The 20,036-nt window shown below is 40.5% G+C and overlaps 2 protein-coding genes across 4 annotated transcripts; both read left to right on the forward strand.

The window, feature by feature from the left end:
* The first annotated feature begins 75 nt into the window (after positions 1–75).
* dbnlb (drebrin-like b) lies at positions 76–7,692 on the forward strand. Of its 3 annotated transcripts, XM_026343584.1 has the most exons (15): positions 76–263; positions 2,360–2,415; positions 2,621–2,733; positions 2,815–2,889; positions 3,180–3,329; positions 3,569–3,646; positions 3,825–3,976; positions 4,095–4,149; positions 4,373–4,444; positions 4,683–4,806; positions 5,145–5,261; positions 5,612–5,686; positions 5,875–5,933; positions 6,020–6,107; positions 6,418–7,692. In XM_026343584.1, exons 1-15 carry the CDS (start codon positions 181–183, stop codon positions 6,552–6,554), a joined length of 1,434 nt encoding a protein of 477 aa, XP_026199369.1. In that variant the 5' UTR covers positions 76–180; the 3' UTR covers positions 6,555–7,692. The 3 variants fall into 3 exon arrangements, with proteins under 3 accessions (XP_026199369.1, XP_026199371.1, XP_026199372.1); XM_026343586.1 differs by lacking the exon at positions 5,145–5,261 and having other exon boundaries at positions 77–263; XM_026343587.1 differs by lacking the exons at positions 5,145–5,261; positions 5,612–5,686 and having other exon boundaries at positions 77–263.
* Positions 7,028–19,287, forward strand: arid5a (AT rich interactive domain 5A (MRF1-like)). The gene is made up of 8 exons (XM_026342974.1): positions 7,028–7,033; positions 11,399–11,537; positions 12,924–12,994; positions 15,556–15,724; positions 15,834–15,886; positions 16,760–16,857; positions 16,940–17,099; positions 17,203–19,287. Exons 1-8 carry the CDS (start codon positions 7,028–7,030, stop codon positions 18,436–18,438), a joined length of 1,932 nt encoding a protein of 643 aa, XP_026198759.1. The 3' UTR covers positions 18,439–19,287.
* Positions 19,288–20,036: the final 749 nt, after the last annotated feature.

A 20,036-nucleotide genomic window follows, 5' to 3' on the forward strand; every position in this document is an offset into this window, starting at 1 on the left:
AAACTGTTCACTAGCCCCGCTCTTTCGGAGTGCCACGCCACCACATGCAGGACACCTTGGCTGATACGTCCCCAGTAGCCAAACTAGCGTTCTGCTCCGGTGAGAGTCAGCATCATCGCCACCAGTAATAGGAAGGGCGCATCCCGGATAGCTAGCTGGCTAGCTGCATATAACATAACGATGGCAGTAAACCTCAGCAAAAATGGCCCTGCACTAACAGCTGCATTTAAAGAAGTGGTAGATGAGAAATCCAACACAAACTGGTAAGGAAAGGCGTTTTTAAATACTGTGCTGGGATGAATCGTGCTAGCTACAGTGTTGGTTAGCATAGATCCTTCCTGTGAGAAGAAGTTAACGTTAACCTACTGTTAGCTGTTAAATACATGTAACCTGTGAGCTTAGTGCTTTACTAATACCAGCAGACCTCATACTTAATAAATATGTGACAACGTTAGCTAGCTGTGGTCAGCACTGTTGACATGGGTGTTTAGCTTTGTCACAGTTAACGCTAATGGACGCTAACGTTAAGTGAGCAGCTGGTAACGAGGCTAATTGTTAAATAACTAAGCTAGTTACACAAACCACCCAACGAGCAGAGCCCTAAACCTGCATATTTTGTATGTATGTTGTCTTTTTTTTCTGATAAGCTCGTATGTTATTAAAATGAAGGAATAAGTTGTTGGCTATCGTTATCGCTCCCACTTCCTGGAAAGTTATCAGAAGTTAAATATGACTAACGTAACATGAGAAAGTCAAATCTAAGAACTTCCTCTTCGCTGTACCTAGTGTTAGACCGCAGCTCAAGTTTGCATTAAAGTTTAAATTAAACCTGTTGAGGTCGACTGCAGTGTTTAATGTTGACCTCAATTAGTGTATCATCGTCCAGGGAGTCCTGCTGGCTCCATGTTCACACAGTCTGTCTTATGGATGTTTTCCACCATCACCTTCACTCAGTTTTAGCTATTGTCCAGCCACCTACCAACCCAATAATTACTCTTATTCTAGTAGATGTTGTCTGGCAGGAAAAGTAAAGGTGAAAAGATCACAAGTGATGAAATCAAGACGTGGTCTTACTTTGACTAATTTCAGTGTGAGGAAGTGACACTTGCCTATTTTAGAGAGGATGTGCTATATCCACTGTGCTGATTAGAAATTAATGCTATTATAGGCCTGCTAGAGACAGTGAGCTTGTGCTGTAGTATATTTACTTTTGTAAAAGTAAATTCTTTATTTAGGGTTAAATTGAAACCGCAGGTAAACATTTAATTGTGTAGGACCCTAGTGGTATGAATACTTGACAAATACACCAGTCAACCACGACTTGTGTAGATCTACTTCATACCTCCAAAAGACCTCAGACGAGGCATCGCCACGAGACCCCTGAGTGTGTCCTCTGGTATCTAGCACAGAGACATCAGAATCATGTATTTAAACTCCTGTAAGATAGGTGTTTTCCAGCAAATCCCTCAAAATGAGACCTCAGTGTTCCTCAAACCATTCCAGAGCAAGCTTTGCGTGTGGCAGCACTTTGGGAACACTGTTAGAAAATACTGTTGACATCAAGGGATGTACTTGGTGTATCACATTATTTAGTTGGGTAGTACATAGTAGCACTGATCTGAATGCCAGGACCCAAGGTTTACCACCTGAACATTGCCAGAACATCACACTGCCTCCCTCTGTCTTGACTTTGTCCTCGTGCCATCTTTTCCTCCCCAGATAAACAAACCACCAACGCCCTGCTGTCCATATTATGTAAAAGAAAACTCTTCTGTGTGTATGACCATGTCACTAGTTGACCAGTTGGCCACTTAGGCCACTTGTTAGATACTGATCACTGCATACCAGGAACTCCCCTGGTACCCCATGCTCTGACCTTGTTGTTTAGCCGTAACAATTTGACCCTTACCAAATCAAATCGTTACACTACCCATTTTTCCTGTAAGTTTTAACGTTGTAGCTGATCAGTGTATATGCTAAGTGTTTATCATGTCAGTGTCTCATAACTAAATGGCAAAACGGACAAAATCTTCTGGGTGTGCTATTAAATCCTAGCATTAATCCTCCTATAGCCATATTGTTAGGTATAGCAATACAAAGTCTGGACAGAGAGGAAAAGCTCAAAAAACAAAACAGCATGCTGTTACAGATTTACCTGGCTTAATGTGGATGGGTTTAAAAGTGCAGTGACACTAGTATATTTACACTACCCTACTTCCACTGTAACATCAGTCCTCTAAGTAGAGAGCTTAATGTTGAGAGGTTTTTAAAGTAGGTTGGTTTACAAACCATCTGTAGCTCATTCCTCTGTGTTACTGCTAGTCTGATTTTCAAATCCTTTATCTGGTGTAACCTACAGGGTCCTGTTCACCTATGAGGGAAACAGTAATGATATCCGCCTGGCAGAAAAAGGAGGTGAGTAAGACTGTCAAGACTATATTGCAGTTTCGTGATCTCAACATAATATTATCAAATGTGTGCAGGAATGCCAATGTCAGCAGCTGCAGCAGTGGAATATCAGGACAAAAGGGTTGCTTGCCTCTGCAAGAGGAAAAAATGTCCAGAGTTACACAACAAACCACAGTAGGCATTTTACTTTTCCACAATGTTTGTGTTTCAGATGGGGGACTGGAGGAGTTGGTTGAAGAACTCAATAGTGGAAAAGTGATGTATGCTTTCTGCCGGGTCCAGGATCCAAATTCTGGTCTGCCTAAATATGTCCTCATCAACTGGGTTAGTGCTGGACTGAACTTTTGTAACTTTGTTTGTCCTCTTTTGAAGTAAGCCGTCGTTAAACAATTATTTGTGTTTCAGACTGGAGAAGGAGTGAACGATGCCAGGAAAGGAATCTGTGCAAATCATGTCAGCTCCATGGCTAATTTTCTTAAGGTATGTCTGCAGAGGAGTCATTTGTGAGCCAAATAGTATGTTAATGATGACTTTAAATATCACTTAAGGGGGGAAAAACAAGAAGAGTGGCTTATGTTGTGCTGCAGGCAATGTTGAAATAATGCGGTAGGTTTTGTTGGATTGATTTCAATGTCATTCCTATGCTGTGCATGTAAAAAGGCTACTGGGTGGTGCAGGCATGAATCAAGATAACGATATAAAGATAGGCCTTTCCTTGCTTGCCTATGTATTGAAAGGACCTTTTTTTTTTTTTTTTTGTGCGGTTTCAGGGAGCCCATGTCACAGTAAATGCAAGAGCTGAGGAAGATGTGGAACCTGAAGTGATCATGCAAAAGGTGGCCAAAGCCTCAGGAGCCAACTACAGCTTCCACAAAGAAGGCTCCAGCCGCTTCCAGGACAGTGGTCCTCAGGGTCCTGTGGTATGCACCAATCTTTGCTTGTCTTTGACTGGAGAAAGAGAGAAAGCAGTGGGCTAGATCTTATCTAAGCTCCTTAGACTAGACTTTTTTTTCTTTGTTATGACATTCAGACTAACCCCAAACTTCTGACATTGAAATCTGTGCACCAGTGTAATTTTTTTATTATGTAAAAGTGTGTTGTTTGTTTGTTTGTTTGTATGTTTGTACAATAAGCTTTAATAGTCTCTTCCTTCCTGTAGGGATCAGTATACCAGAAGACAAATGCTATGTCTGAAATCAAAAAGACCAACAAAGACAACTTCTGGGCACAGGCAGAGGTAGGCTCCTGAGCTAGCATGCAGCTAATGCTGAGGTCCACTTAATATCTGCAACTGTCTCTAAAAAACACTCCCTTCAATTGTATTTTTATGTGATTGAATCGTTGACTCACTGACGTTGAAAGAACATTGAAATATTGCAGAAGTTTGAAGTTTCTGTCACACACCGCCATTTTAGAAAGAAGAGGAGAAACGTCGGCAGGAGGAACGACGCAAGGCAGAGGAGGAGCGGCAGAAGCTGGAGAGAGAAAGGAGAGACAGAGAGACCAAGGAGGCAGCACTGAGGGACAAAAGGGACAAGGAGAGGGCCTCTCAAATTGAGCAACAGAAGTAGGTAGCAACTTGATGGAAAACGCAGACTGGTAAAAACTGGTCTACAGTAACAATATTGAAAGGGTGAAATTAAATGTCACCTGTTTTCTAAAAGGTTTGTCTTTTTCTTTATTAGGAAGTACCAACAGCAACAGGACGCTGGGAGTAGAGAGCAGGAGAAACATAGCAGGGTGAGTCCCTCATTGTGCCATTATCTGACAAGATCACGTAATAAAGCTGGAAGAGACATAAAAACAGACGGCGACATGAGAATGAACGTTTTTTTTTTTTTTGGTTTGTTTGTTTTATGATAAATAAGTTAAATAGTCTTTGGTAGCACACATATCTTGCAAACACAAGGTCAGATGTTAGCCAATCTCAGCAGTGCAAACATTGATATCAACCAATCATTAGGAGGAGCAGGAGGAGGAGCAGACAGCCCAGAGGAAAGCAGTGAGCAGAGGTGAATCTGTGGAGAAGGCCAACGTGAGTCCCCCTCCCTGAAAGCAATCTCACTTCTGGCCTAACTGCTTTTCTTTTTCTGCCCTATGCCACGACAAGCCTTGCCTCTTTCTGATCAAACGTGAACCTTTTGAAGCTCAACGTGTAACACTTGTTTTCCAGTCTTTTGTCTTCTAAATGACATCTTTCCGTAATAAACTTATAGAAACCCTAGTTTTTCACCAACACTTGCCTTACATACAGTTTGTTTTCTGCTTCCTAGGAGGCAGCCTCTCTCATTTCCCAGCGTGCTGTGAATCCCAGGGAGATGTTCAAGCAGAGAGAGAGGGGAATAACTCCCAGTGACTCAGATGTCCCCCATGCTGCCCCTGCTAGCCCCCAGCCAGGTATCAGCCCAGCATAAACAGTCACTTTTTCATATAGATCTGTTTGCTTTACATGTCACAGCCCCTCCTGCATTACTGCAACTTGCTCTTAGCTTCTCTTAGGTAGTGGGAGGTGGTAGGTACAAGCTGGTGGCTCTTCTAGAGGAGGCTGCTGTATCCTAGCACCATACTTTTCCTTCAGTCTCTTCATCAGAGTGTCTCATAGTCATACTTAACACTATGTTTCCATCATGTTGTCCTCTCTTCTTCTGCTCAGCCTGTCTGCTCTTTGTTGTTTTTCTCTCTCCCTTCATGTTTTTGTGCATGTTTTTGGGGGTTCCATGTGTGTCTCGGCTCAGGGCGCCTGCAAAGCCCTTTTCTGTCTAAGCAAGTGTATGAATCTGAGCGAGCCAGCTCACCTCAGCGCCAAGCGTCTCCTGTGCCAGCAGGCTCTGCATCTCCTGTCCGTGCCACAGGTGTGAGCTTACACACACACACACACACACACACGTGCAGTCTTTACACAACATACTTGGCAACACTCTCATACTTAATCAGTATCATGCTTCTCACTGTTGTTTCTGTGTGCCGTCATCTTCATATTCCTCATAATCATGGGTAGTCATCATGTGCCATGTTTCCACTCACTCTGTATTTTCAGCTTTTTGTTTTTGCAAAAAACTTCTTCATTGCTGTTTTTTTACTGCTCAAGCACAACGTGCCAAGAATGCTCTTATGTCTGGGACTGGTGGTGGTTTTCAGTCTTTGTGGTGAATGTGTTCCTGTGTGTACTTTGCATGTCTGTGCTTGTGTTTTGGGTGATAAGAGCCTGATGTGGGTGATGGACAGTCCAGGTGTGAGTATGATGAGCAGGAGGCAGCCCCCCAGGAGCAGTGCAAAGGTGGGACCCATTTCATACAACCTCAGCCTCCCAACCCTCCCATCTGCTTCTTAAAATTAATGTTTTTACAACAACACAGTATTTGCTCTGGTCAGACTGTACTGCCACAGAAGGCTGCTGCCTCCACCTGCTGGTAGATGGGCGCCTCAGCTGGGACACATCATACTGACATACTCTCTTTTTTTCAGAGGACACACCAGCTGCCAACTCGTATGTTGAGGAGACAACTCATGAGGAGCCCGTTCAGGTGTTTGTTTACCTACCTTTACCAGGACAATGTTTTCATCGTACAATTTAATTCTGATGCAGAACTCAACCTTCATTTGCTCCCAGGTGGAGGATAATAGTTCCTATGAGGTGACCACTGAGGAGACATCAGATAGAGGCAACTGTGCCAGAGCCCTATATGACTACCAGGCTGGTGAGTTTTTCCAAATAGTCCACACACCCCTGTAGTTTACCATTCCCAACCTTTACCTACACCTCTGTGTTTCAGCCATTGTCAGTTGCGTTATTGCTCCATCTGCTTTAACTGTGTATATCAGCTCCACTTTGATTTAAATCCTATACCCTAGTGTGACGGTTATGTTTCTCATTAATTTTCGTTGATAATACAGGAGATCACCTTCTCACACATTAGGTGTTGAGGAAATTGTTGTGTTTAACATTAACAGTGTATATTATTCAGTTACTGCTGATATTGATGGCACGCTGCCCTCCTTCTCTTTCAGCTGATGATACAGAGATCTCCTTCGACCCAGACGATATCATCACTGGTATTGAGATGATAGACGAGGGCTGGTGGCGAGGTTTTAGCCCAGATGGCCATTTTGGAATGTTCCCGGCCAATTACGTGGAGATGATCTAGCCCCGCGTAATCGCCCCACCCCTCACCCCCACAGATCATCACACTGTCAGCCCAAGAGGACCTCAGCAGTAGAACAACACACAGAGTCCTCTCACAAGTGATCAGGCTGAAACAGAGCGAATGAGGCTCCACATCATGGACCAATGACCGGGTGGTTATCACGGGCCAGAAGCTTTTGAAATCTCCTCTTTTCAAGAAAGCAGTTCCATTAAATTGTTAAAGTTGTAAGCAGTTGACGGTTAGGGATAGTTCATGGATTTGTGAAGTCCCATTAGCTGAGCGAAATCCTGACCCCAGCCCAAGATAAGTGTCTTTACCTATAAATGTGATGCAGTACAGTATCAGCCTTTGTTAACATTAACAGCACTTCTAGTTCACGTTCCCTAAAAAGTGGCTTGAGTTCTATTTCAGGTATAATTTTGTGGTTACGTGTAGCAAATGCTCCTGTACATTTCAGGAAAAAAAAATCTAAGATGGCGGTACCAGCTACAGTATAATCGTTTTGCCTTGTTTTTGCCTTTGTTTACCAGCAGACTGAAGTTTACTTTTTTTTTTACGTGATCAAACTTATGCCTGTGTGCATTTCAAACAACTTTTTAGTACTGATCCGACTGTGATTAAAGTGAATATTTACAAAACAAAACAAAACAAAAAAACAGATTGTGTTTGCTGTGGCTGAATTTAGTGGGGAGTACATAAAATGGTTAAGTTCCCTTTAACTGTGAACATATATCTGTTTTCATTTCAAGTCCTTCCTCATATGAACCAAATCATTTCAACATATTTATGTTTTCAGGGACAAGCTGAAGAGCAGAAAACATAAGTCAGCAATTCTTGCTCATCTAAAGTTGATTGAGTGCATATAGTGACATACTGTAATGATGCCATATGGAGCAGAAAAGATTGCAGTGACACTCTGTGCAAAGTGCTCGGGGACATTTTAATTCACAGCAATCACTGATTTTATCTTGGAACAAATTTTTTGCATTTCAAATGATTGAGGCCAGTGGACATGAGCAAAAACGAATTGACTGTGAATAGAAAGGGGCGTCACATATGCATTGTATTAATCACGTTTGTGTTTCCAGAATCTATTGTATTGTAATGACATTCTTCATAATAAAATGAATAAACACGGCGGTGTTGTCATATCTTCACTGGTTGAACACAGCATAGCACCAGCTGCATACGGTTTAGATTTAGCTTGAAATAACAGAAAAGCTTCAGGGATTTTCAGAGGTCTAACAGGAACTCAAACGTATACACAGATTCAGTATGTGCTCTACAATCAGTTTCCTGGAATGAGGCAACAGCTGGGGAATTCACCTCTAATGCATAGGTTTCATTTTCACACGAAAAATCAGATTTTACTTCTCCCACATCCTTCAGTTAAATCATTGTGTGAGAATGAATGAGAAACGACGCACCTGACAAATTATTGACTTTATTTATTTCATTTTCCAGTTAGTAATTTAAAATTACTAACTGGATTTTCAAGAAGATGAAAACCTGTGTCTGCTATATATACTGGCTTCACCGTTGTTGTTGGTGCTGTTCACAGGTTTTAATGGGGTACTGTCCCAATAACGTAGAACCAGTGGGTGCCTACTGACTCACATGTGTTTATGCACTCAGCAGCTGGCGATGTTGGGAAAGTGTGGGAAATATTTTTTGCCAGTTGTGGTGGACAGGTGCCACAACGTACAGTGCATCACAGCTTGCTGTGTGTGGGGCTGTGTAGCTGCACACCAGTCGGACTGGCCATGCTGAACCGTGTCCACATTAAAACCAGCAGGTGGTGTTAATGTGACTGATGGGTGGATGTATAAATTCCATATCCTTATGTCAGTGAGGCAGGTGGTTTTCTTTATGTTTTAGGCATAAGTTTAAACTAACCCAACTGAATATCGCTGAAGAACAAACTGAAGCTCAGACGTTGGTAGACTTTGTTGTCTGTTCAGTTATTTCATTACAGTCCTGCTATGTCAGTAGTAGTCCCAGCCTGTTCTGAAATTGAACTGAAATCATGTTCAAATTCAGCGTTAATATTAGCTTTTCATGAAATGAATCAGCCTCTTCTCTGGATTTCGTTTCAGGATATTTTGTGTCTTACACCTACATCATGTAGAAACTATGAAAATAGAAATATGACCTCCCACTATTAAAGTTTTTGTTCACGTCTGCTTTTAATGGTGGGAAGCTGCGTGTTTACTTTTAACCCTAAAAGTACAGGACGGACATTTAAGCCCATTTATTCCAGAACCACCTTGTTCTGTAAAATTTTATGACACTTTCTCACCATAGCTGGAATCTTCTGTGCCACTTAGACATTTGTTCGTCGTTCCCAGGATAGTGACTCACTTCAGACAGGAAACCCTTTCTGTGTTGGATTCACAATATTTTCTCCACCCGTTCTCATTTACACAGCGTTGCCCTCACCTCAACCTCATATGTTTATGTCAGTGAAAGTCTGAGATGAATAGCTGGGGATTTTCTCAGTCTCAACCACCCATGTTTTTGCTCATCGTCACATTTGTTGTTGGCTGCAGAGAATAACTCACAACAGCTTTACAAAAACATATCTCAATTAAATGGAATGGAAAACATAAACTAGTAATTTATTGTCATGGACGTTCACATCTTACCACACGTCTGTTCTTTGCTTTGTTTATTTCTGTATTAGATAAAGGATTTCTTTCTTATCACGTCTCATTGTGTCTAGAATTAGGTGGTGATTCAGATATCTAACCATCTAATCTAAAATCTGTCATTTACATCTGTTTTGGCATATTTATTCTGTCTGAGTCACTTTTCATAATGGAGCTACAGTATGTCAATATGAATAGTTTAATATTGCATTTCTTCCATTTTCGCTGATTCTCTCCACAATTTCAATTTCTCAAGAAGCTAAACTAAAACTAAAACTTGTTTTGTATTTTGTTTTTATCAAACAAGAAAAAAAAAAAAAATCCCTATGAGATTTGGACACTGTGTAGATATTTGGTTATTTTGACATTTAAATGTTAATCTTTTTGAAATGTCATACTCTATCCGCACCAGATGGAGGAATAGGGCATCCCCCTTTCAAACAGATCAAAAACACGAGGAGGAAACGTGGATAGTTCGAGAAGCTTTATCACCTGTGTGTGTTTTTTGTCACGAGATCTGTGGTGCTTCACTGTCTCGTGTGGGACGGTCAAATTAAAATGGAGGGAAACGCACTTTTTAAGTTTTAACAGTGGAGATGGGTTTAAAGTGCCACGTCTGCTGACTTCTCTGATGCAATAATGAATGAACTGATGCCCTCTGAAATCTCTGGCATGCGGCCTTGAGGAACATGAAATCTGAACACAGTCACCTTTGACTCATCTCTGGTGGAAGAGAAATAGTTGACCGTTTTTAGCCCGCTTTCCACTCATCTCTAGTGGAAAAAGAAGCAGCTTCTGCATTGTCCTGACTTCTTATTTTTAGCCTATGTATTTAGGGTAATGGCCTGTAGAAACCAGTTTAAAGAAGTCGTGCTTCACCTCTTCCTTAAAATGTCGAGGTCCTAAAATCGCTACAGTTTTCTCAACACTTTCTTCTACCTGACGGTGTGAGCGGTTAGGGAATGCATTTACTCAGCCCTTAGCTTCAGTGAGTCAAATCTACATGTATGTGCGACTCCTGTTTAAAGCGCTCTGCGCCAAACAATGCCAAAACACATATGCAGTGATTTGGTCTGCTCATTTTAGGTGAACACACCTTAAATTCAGCTCAGGGTTTTCATTTAGTTAATTTAGTTTCTAAAGAAAAACTATTTTTATGGTTGCTAAAGAGCAGAATTACAAATAAACTCCATTCAAATCAATTAAAATGTATTTGTACGCATGTATTTATACCTACAGTATCAAAAATGCTTTTCATATAATAACCAGTACTTGTACTCCAACATTAATCTTATTTTTGCTCTGTTTAAATAAGCTCTTCTTGCTGTGTTACCCATTATAAATAAGGGAAGTGTGATGCTTTCAAAGTGTTAACTCATTGTGGCATTTATTGCTTCTTCTTATAGTTCTTAGAACATCAATTTTTACTGCAGGAAACGTAGTAAAAGCAACACACAGTGCAGCACATAAAAAATACCACCACTCCATATGGACATGTACAGCGTAGTGCATCAGTCTGGAAGTATCCAGCTCAAAGATTTTCCTGACAGTTGACTCAAGCAGTGAGTAACAGTTGAATGGTGCAATCTTGCTTCCTTTATTTGAAATAAATTCCTAGAATGTGTTTTAATAATGTCTGGGAAATGCTATTCCTATGTTTAGACTCTTTATTCTGAATATGGTTGCGCAGTTCTTTTCAAATCCACCGTGCAAACTGAAGTTGATTCGGTTTGATTTTATTCTGTCCCTCTAAAAACATATATATATATATATATATATATAAGCTTGTACTTATCTTTATCCCTAGGGATCATTATCTTTCTTCACTTTCCTCATGTTTTATCTTCATTTTATTAGTTAATAACATGGAAACTGCGTGGATTAAATCAATTTGATAAGATCTTAGTTATATCCCACGAATTCTGTTTTCGTATGTACTGAACACAATGGTTTGTGGAAACATGTCCACAAACGGAGCTGACAGTAAAGTGACATGTGTCTCTGTGTACACTGTGAACATGAGAGTGTAAGTGTTTAATATTTCCCAGAAGTAAAATAATAATAAACATCTGTAAAAAGGAACCATTTAGACACAGCTGGTGGTTTTTGTGTGTGCATGAAAATCAGATCAGGAGATGAAACAGAGAGAAGAGGCTTTCTGAGAACGAAAACTCAGTTTCCCAGACTCATTTGCAGCAGAGCCCTCGGTCGACCAATGAAACTGCCTTGTGGGACACCTTCCTATTTCGAGGTGTGATGTTGAAGAGGGCAACGCATGAATTACTGTCACAAAACACAGTCAAGTCAGAGACTAGAGGACAACTTCTGGAAATGGGTGAGAATTATTTTTATCTTTATCACAACTACTTGCCACAGTATATATCTAATGTTTACTATTGAATGTGCCGCAACAGCTAAATACTGTGTGGGTTTTGTTACATTAGACTGAACTTGACAAATTTTAACAATTGTTTTATGAAATGTATGGAAACTGTCTCCTTCAGCCTGCTGTTGTAAACACATATAAATGTACCTGACATTAATTTATGAAAGTAACAAACTCTTCTGAGTCTGAAAACTTAAAACGCTTCAGGAATTGTGCCTGAATCTGTGCGTCCAGATTACAAAACAATCATCAACAAATATTTGGACTTGATGAAAATCCGGTTCTGAAACACCAGCGTTAATGCGTTTTGTAACACGTTACACACCCATACACAGCAGCAGTACATGTTTGAAACAATATATCAAACATAATTCTTCATGTGATGAAATGCAGAAGTTAAAGGCTACTGAAAGCAGAATTAGAGGTTCAAGCCGCAGCACAGGAAATAAGTGATCTCAAAAGAGAACTATATTGGTTTTGCACACAAATGATATCACTGCGGGTGGAGGGCTACAAGGTATTGAGGTGGCAGTTGGTGAAAAATTTCATTCTCAGAAACACATTTTATTCTCAGGCCTTTTTAGACTCGATGATTTTTAATATTGATCTTTTATACTTTTATACTATAAGATGAAGACATGCACAAAAAGAAGAAAGAAATTTAAACCGAAAGAAGAAAGAAAGAAGAAAAGCTTAAAATACATTAAGTTATATTATATATTATTGTATTAAGTTAAAACATTATTATAAATATTCATTAGATGAATTACAATTGATATTACATTATTTATATACACACAACAGCATCGAGGCTTCCTCATGCTCGCCTAAATACAGGGAATAATATTGTGCACTTTAATTTATCAATTCTTATATTATTATATTTTATTGTGTTTCCCCAGTGCCTGATACAAACAGTAGTTCTTGTGTTACAATATCATACAGTGCAGAATACAAGCGGTTATGTTCATGAGCAGGAAGTGGTTTTGCAACCTGTGGTTTTATATCAGACTCCGTTGACAATATGTTCTACAGATTTCTATATTTTGCACTGGATCATCTGACCACCATGTAAATTAGATCTGGCCCACCTGCCATTGTGATCACATTTAAAGTTTTTATGAACGACGCTGTGTGTTGTGATCTTTTTGGATTTTGCATTGCAACATTTTTCTGGTGATAGAGAACTAGACGGTTTCTTCACTGCGGTTCTCTGAACTCCAGTTTTCACATACGTGCATGTACAGTAAATGAGTTTTATATTGTGGGTTTCATCTTGTAATCAGGTGGTGAATGTTAATTGACAAATTGCCTCTGCAATGTGTATGTTTGAAGCTCAAGAGGACCAGAGCGACTCGTCTCAACAAGCAACAGCCAGTGACGAAGACAAGGGGACAGTGAATCAGGTACTAACCACAGTCACTGCTGATAAAATGTCAGTTGGCCTTCTGGCAGCAAGCTGGGCAATTTCCATCAGTTACAGTTAATCAGTGACTACAGACATGACTACTCACAATGAGTTATGCACTGTTTTCATTTCCCTTTTTTAGTGAATTTGAGATAGTGGCGAATTTTTGAAGTGCTGATTGTGTGTGTACAGTTGTTTCATCTTGATGGCTGATTGTGAAATGAGTAACAAGGAATAAGTGATTCTGCATCGTATTCTGAGAGGGCTACGAAAACACACGCACATCTCACACACCACAATATTTCATTGCACATACAGAAACTGCAGAAGGTCCTCACAGACGCTATTCTGGTAACTGAAATGAGAGGTTCAATATGAGAAACACAAATTAGTTCGTCAAATTTCCAAGGGTGATGTTAGTTGAAAGCCTGGTGGTTTCTGTGGTAGACTTCTGGCCTGTTGATAGCATCAATCCAGCACGCCACTGACAATCATTGTGAGAGTCATATATAAACACATTGACATCAACATCACCCACACGGTTTTCCAAAAAATTTCATCTAGTGGAAATCAACTGAATGTTTCACAATGATATTTGTTCTCTGGTGTAGTGTGAGATCTGCAGCGAAGGGGCTACAGTAAGTGGCTTAGAGTGCAGACGTTTCCTGTAGGCAACCATTGATGCATAAACCTGAAAGTTTTGTGAATCGGGTGAATATGAATCAGTAGCTGAAAGTAAATGAGCCTGTCATGAGTACCAGCGAATTTGACGCAAGAACCCAAGAAAAGTTTGCAATTTTTAATGTCATCACCTGACGCCGATTGTACCTTCACATAGCTGCAGATGCAAATAGAACTTAGCACGTTTATTAGCTCATTGTTGTCCTGAAAGTACAGGAAATTCAAATGAGCTTTGGGAAATATGCTTTTCACACATCCCTTTTTTTTTAAAAAAAAAAAGCACAACTATAACATCTATCACCGAGGTGTTCTCTCGGGGGACACAGAATAACAGTGGAAAGTCAGACGTGTCGGCTGTTAGCTGGGAACAGCGACGTGGAGCTGTGACTCAGTCGGGGGCTATATTGGTTAGAGGCCTGCACCTTCACTATTACTCACGCAAGAGGCCTACTTCTCGGAACCAGGAACCACATAGAGGAACTTGATTCAATATGAAACCACCTTGAGCTGTTTTGTTGTACAATGACTGCCACAGAAATACTGCAGTTTCTACATATGGTGATTCAAAGTTAAATATTGACATCGTACACTGTGGTGTCATTTGCCAAACAATCTGAATCTACTGAAATTCATCAACACAGCAAGAAGTGAGATTTCACATTTATACAGTCACTAGTCGCTTTGTTAGGTATATCTAGGAGGTGTTCCTAATGTTTTGGCCCCCTAACCTTCTAATATGATGCGCTCCGGCACGACTCCACCACCCACTGTGGCCTCAATAATAACCATGTAGTATTATTATTACCTTTCTGAGAGTTTCGACAATACGTATATAAAAATGAAACGATAACACTGTAAAAGTAGAATTCATGGCGGAGCTGCTGTATTTGGATCGTATTAGATTGTACAGGTGTACCTAATAAAGTGGCCAGTGAGTGTGTATCTGGTGTGAACGGCTGCAAGCTTCATTTTATCTGAAATAAGAGAAGTGACTGTATCAGCAGCTTTCACTTTGAGCAGAACTGTACTGTTGTTACTGTAAAAAGCTCACAACTGTTTATTTACTCCATGTTGTCCACATAAAAACCTTGACCTTGTAGCAGCTTTGTAAATTGAAGTCTTAAGTGGTAATAATAGAATATCATTGCGTTTAGAAAAAGGGTCATAAGCTGTTTCTCTTGTCATGTCTCGGCTGTTATATACTTTGCTTCTCGAAATCTTTCTAACTGATGATTTTAATTCTGCATGTCTTCACTGTTTCATTTCTCCTTTCTTACAAACCACAAATAGTGACATTGTCAATTTCTCATACAGGAGTTCTGAGTAGTCTGGGTGGCAACACTTGATACTTCTTTCTTAGTATTTTAAAACTCTTTTGAAAGTTACTGACAAATATCCAGCTTGTACGTCGAATACAGCAAACATGCAACCGCATTTCTTTGGCTATTACAAAGCAGTGTCTTTACTCAATACTCGACTTCTCATCAGTCACTACTTGAACATGTACTTATTGATTATGACATTTTATGTATAAATGACATCTTTAGGCTTATGTTTGTTTTTCAAAGTGACATTTGTGATACCAGTGACTGACAACTCTAGACCAAAAACCCCACAAGTCTGCTGCTTTCTCTCCAGACAGGATGTGTAGTGGTTATCTATTGAAAGTAGCGGTAAAACCCTACTCAGATTTTGATGTTTCATTTCAACATTTGTGTCCCATGAGATGACTCTGTGTCTCTTTCCCATCTATGATAATACCTTCAACTGCAAAACAGCTTTACTATCAGTGCACCTGACCATGTCACATTGACGAGAGCCGCGTGACTCTGATTTGAAGCACACACTGATGCATGTTTTCTCTCTGTGCCATGTCAGGCCTCTCCCTGTGTTATTGAGATTCACGACTCTACGACTGAATGTGAGGAAGAACCGAGACCCAATCTAGTGCAGATGGAAGAGAAGGCATTCATATCAAGTCTGCACTCTTTTATGAAAGACAAGGGTACACCCATAGAAAGGATCCCACACCTCGGCTTCAAGCAGAGTGAGTTTAAGTCCATTGGCGCTGTGTTTGCTGTTGCGTGAACATGAACATTCGTGTGGAATTTGGTTGAAAATAATAGGCTCTCGTGTGCGTCTTTTTCCACTGCCAGTTAATCTTTGGAAGATCTACAAGGCCGTTGAGAAACTCGGGGGATATGATTCAGTGAGTACCTTAGTTCTTTATTCGACTGTTGTTCACTTTCTTTTGACTGGTTGAAAAGAGAGTGTTTACTGGTGCAGAGTGGAAAATAAGCTATAGGTGAGGTGCTGTAATGTGGTGGTTTCTACCACACAGGACATTTAGGTTACTGAGCTCTCAAATGTATCACCACCCATGCAGTGCTGTCTTTGAAGTCACACTCTGGGACAAGTTACGAGAGTGCAACTCATATTGAAATTGCACTAGAGCCCGGCAGGGCCTCGAAACACACTTGACCCCTACCACTTCCATCATTGGGTCCCAGAGTGTAAACAATATAATATAAGACACCCACATTGGCATAAATTTAAAATTGAAAGTTCTTTCAGTACTGAAAATAGCAGACATGGCATTTAAAGGGTAAGCAGCCACCACCCTTCCTTAAAAACAGTTTTAAAATTAGAAGGAACCCAGCAGCTGGTGAAACCAGAAGAACTGAAATGACAGTGATTGGTTGTCAGAAAGATAAACTCTTGTTTACAGGCAAGGTAAGGCAGCTCCAGAGTATAACAAACACAGTTACAGTTACTATTAGCCATGCGGCCACACGGTGGTATTCAAAGCACACACATGGTGTCTTGCAACATTACATTTTGAATGAATTTATCAAAAATATCAGTAAGTATAAAATAGAAGAGTAAAATTGGTTGGATAGAAAGTCGCAGCATTGGTTGATAAATTTCTTTACATAGTTCTTGTTTTGTGCATCACTTGGCTCTTGGTGTGATGGTTGCTTTAATTCTTCCAAACATCCGTCACACTTATATCACACTTACAAAAAGAAAAAAACGGTTATTGACCCCTGTTAAAAAATGTCCACATTGTGTTGACCATCAGGTGACGGCACGGCGTTATTGGAAGAAAGTTTATGATGAGCTGGGAGGAAGTCCAGGCAGCACCAGCGCTGCTACTTGCACTCGCAGACACTACGAGAGGTGAGGATAGTTGTGTTTGTAACAAACCTGTCAATTCAATCACAACATCAGCTGATTCCTCATCAGATATGTAATTCTTTAGACTTGTGCTGCCCTATGAGAGACACATCAAAGGAGAGGAGGACAAACCTCTGCCTCCAAGCAAACCACGCAAGCCCTATAAGAGAAATCTGGATGGCAAGGTCAACAAGGCTGAGGTGAAGAGGAAAAGGACTCCGTCGGAAAGAGAGCTGGATTCTGAGGTAACACATTATATCTTGAACGACAAACTAAAACCAAAAGAAAACCTGTTTGTTTCTGCTCCAGTACACATATTGCATTTTAAAAGGTCTATTGATTTTCCAGGTACTCACCCAGAGGAGTCCAGATGCTTCCTGCCAAAGTGAAGTGGTTATGCATACTCACTCTGCTCTCTGGACTTCTACTTCTGACAGACACCATCAAGACTGCTCGCAGCCAACCAGAGTCCCCACTGATCTTTGCCCTTCTGTCTTTGCCCACCTTCTCCCGGTAGCCACATCCAGCTCCTGGACTGCTCATATCCCATCCGCTGCTGGGGAGGTCATCTCTCCTCTAGAGAAAAAGAAGAGAATGGCTCAGGCTAGCCTTAACTTGCCTCTCAGTCCACAGAGTGAGGATAAAGAAAGGCCCTCCGTCATCCACTGCCCCCAGTCTCCAGCTCGGGCTTCTTCCACTCGGAATTGCAACTCCTCTGACGGCTCCCCGCTTCCTTTATCTTCCGCCTCTTCCCGCAGCCCCTCTTCTTCATCCATTTCATCAGAGGACGGTTCAGCAGGAAATGAAGATAAACCCCCATTAGCCTCTGAGCTGCCCCATAACTGTTCTAACACTGTCAAAAGTGCATCCAGCTGTAGTGAGGATAGAAAGCCTGTGAGCTGTAGTCAGACACCCAAAGACCATGCAGGACAGAATAAAGATGTTTCTCGCATCAGCTCCCAGTCACTAATACCTGACTCGTTAAAAAGCCAAAGTAAAGACTCTATCTGGAAGCTAACCCACAAAGCGAGTAGCAAATATTTAAACTATCCATTCACTGAGAAACCTGACTGGGCTCCAACATCTACCTCTAGTTTTACCAAAGTTATTCCAAAATCTGTGCAACTTCTGCGTCCCAATCCCGTTCGGCCAAACTACAAAAGCTTCCAGGGCAGGGTGGTTCAACAGGACGATTCTTTGCCCTGCGCAAAGAAGCTGAACAACGTGCCTTTGTGGATGTATCAGACGGACAAGAGGGACAAATCCAGGACAATGTTACAGAAAGCTCCTCCTGCTCAGCAGAGTTTGTCCCATTCATCCACCACCCTGCCGGTGTGCATCCTGTCAAGCTACGACAAATCAGGGAGAGACTCTCGACACCAGCCTCCGTTGCACCCGTCATTTCTCCCCAGCAGAATGAGACTACCTCACTCACAGCTCATATATCCTCATGTGCCAGTGGGTCCAGCTCATCCTGCTCTCCTTGGGCCTGCCGTTTACCCATATCCCTACCCCATTTCTCTGTTAAACCCGCCAACTGGATATACCTGTACCCTACCTGCCATCTATCCTCACAAGCTCTGATTCCTTGTATTTCAACTTCAGACTTCAATCACTGTCACCTGTCAAGAAAGAAAGATTAATAGCAGTCCATCTGTATCCTGAAGAAGGCAGCCATCGAGCATGTTTGTTTACTTTTTTGTTGCTCAGTGTGATGAACGCATGGTTGATGTAATGTATTTGAAACACTTGGCATAAATATGCAACACACGCTCTGTGGCTTCACTCACAGCCTAGTTATTTTAGTTACTGTAATTAACTGAGTGTCTGTGCTGAACCTTGACCAAAACAAAAATACACTGAAGGAAAATAAAGGAAGATCAGTGATGCTAAAGGTATTCAGTGAAACAGTGAAAGTGGTTGAATCATCAAAGTGCATAAGATAGGTCCATTTATGAATGCACAGTGAATGAAAGTGAGAAAGAATTAACTCTTAAACTACTTGTAATTTCTTTAGCTTGTACATTTAAATTCATCAAACATTTACGTTGGTTATTTACTTTTTAATTTAATTGTCACTTTATACAATTACATGTACAAGGAAAATATACAAACCAACAACATTTTTTTATTATCTTGGCAAATTCACAATTGAATGCTTTCCAATACCACTTGCACACTTTCAGTACTTTTAAATGCTCTCGTTTTTAAGGCCAAAAAAAAATTTGTACTGTTCTTCATGGTACTGTATTATAAGGTTTGTTGAACACAATGATACTGTAAGAATTCTGCATAATCCTTATTGTTATTGTTATTATGTTAAATGTTTTGAACTGTATTAAATGTAGTTTCAGTGATACTGAAATGTATTTAAACCAAATTAAAATTTGGCAAGGAATAAATAAATAATAAATGTTGGTTCTGCCTGTGAAATAGTTAGTAAGTTAGTTTGACCATCATTTTTGAAATTCATTCATGATTGATTGTTCATTTCTTGAGTAATTTATATGTTTCGATGTATATGATGTGGCACAGAAGCCCAAATGAAGTAGTTGTGAAAACGGATGAGCCCTGTCACTACCAGTCAGTGGTAGCACCATAGCGGATGCAAAATCATAAGTGAAAATAACAAAGAATTTTGAGGCAAGAGCAATGACGAGGAAAGAGGAAATCAGATAAATGAGATTCTGCTACAAGACACAGTGTGGTCTGAATCAGTAGAAACAGGCCTCTCTCTCTCTCTCTCTCTCTCTCTCTGTCTCTCTTGCTCGCTCACACACACTCACAAACCCAGAGAGAGAGAGTAGACAAAATAAACAATGGTCAATATTTTGATTGTTCATCAGTTATCGTCTAATGCTATTACATGCATTTTGATCACAATTGAAGACTTGCTTATGCTTTGCACGTTAATATACTTTTGACTTCAGTAACAGTTTATTTGCAGACTATTTGCTGCACGACATGCTGCAGACTGCAGCCTGTTGACTGTAGGAGGATCAGTCTATGACTTAAAACCCAGAAACACCTTGGAATTGTGTCCCTATCTTTGACTTTCAGGAAGCACTGCTGACAGCCTACGGTAGACAAGGCAGACGCTAAGACCACAAATTACGAAAATCAAGCCTTGATGTCTATAAACTAACGTTTTATTATAAAGACCGTCCTCTAGGACTATATAT

This window comes from Anabas testudineus, chromosome 9 (genome assembly GCF_900324465.2).
Source record: "Anabas testudineus chromosome 9, fAnaTes1.2, whole genome shotgun sequence".
Taxonomy (NCBI): domain Eukaryota; kingdom Metazoa; phylum Chordata; class Actinopteri; order Anabantiformes; family Anabantidae; genus Anabas; species Anabas testudineus.

Excerpts from the sequence above, each read along its gene's own strand:
- dbnlb (XM_026343584.1), top strand. The coding sequence starts at position 181 with ATGGCAGTAAACCTCAGCAAAAATGGCCCTGCACTAACAGCTGCATTT. Across the intron at positions 2,890-3,179 it reads CCATGGCTAATTTTCTTAAG|GGAGCCCATGTCACAGTAAA; the intron begins GTATGTCTGCAG and ends GTGCGGTTTCAG. Across the intron at positions 6,108-6,417 it reads CCTATATGACTACCAGGCTG|CTGATGATACAGAGATCTCC; the intron begins GTGAGTTTTTCC and ends CTTCTCTTTCAG.
- arid5a (XM_026342974.1), top strand. Across the intron at positions 11,538-12,923 it reads AGGACAACTTCTGGAAATGG|CTCAAGAGGACCAGAGCGAC; the intron begins GTGAGAATTATT and ends GTATGTTTGAAG. Across the intron at positions 16,858-16,939 it reads ACTCGCAGACACTACGAGAG|ACTTGTGCTGCCCTATGAGA; the intron begins GTGAGGATAGTT and ends GTAATTCTTTAG.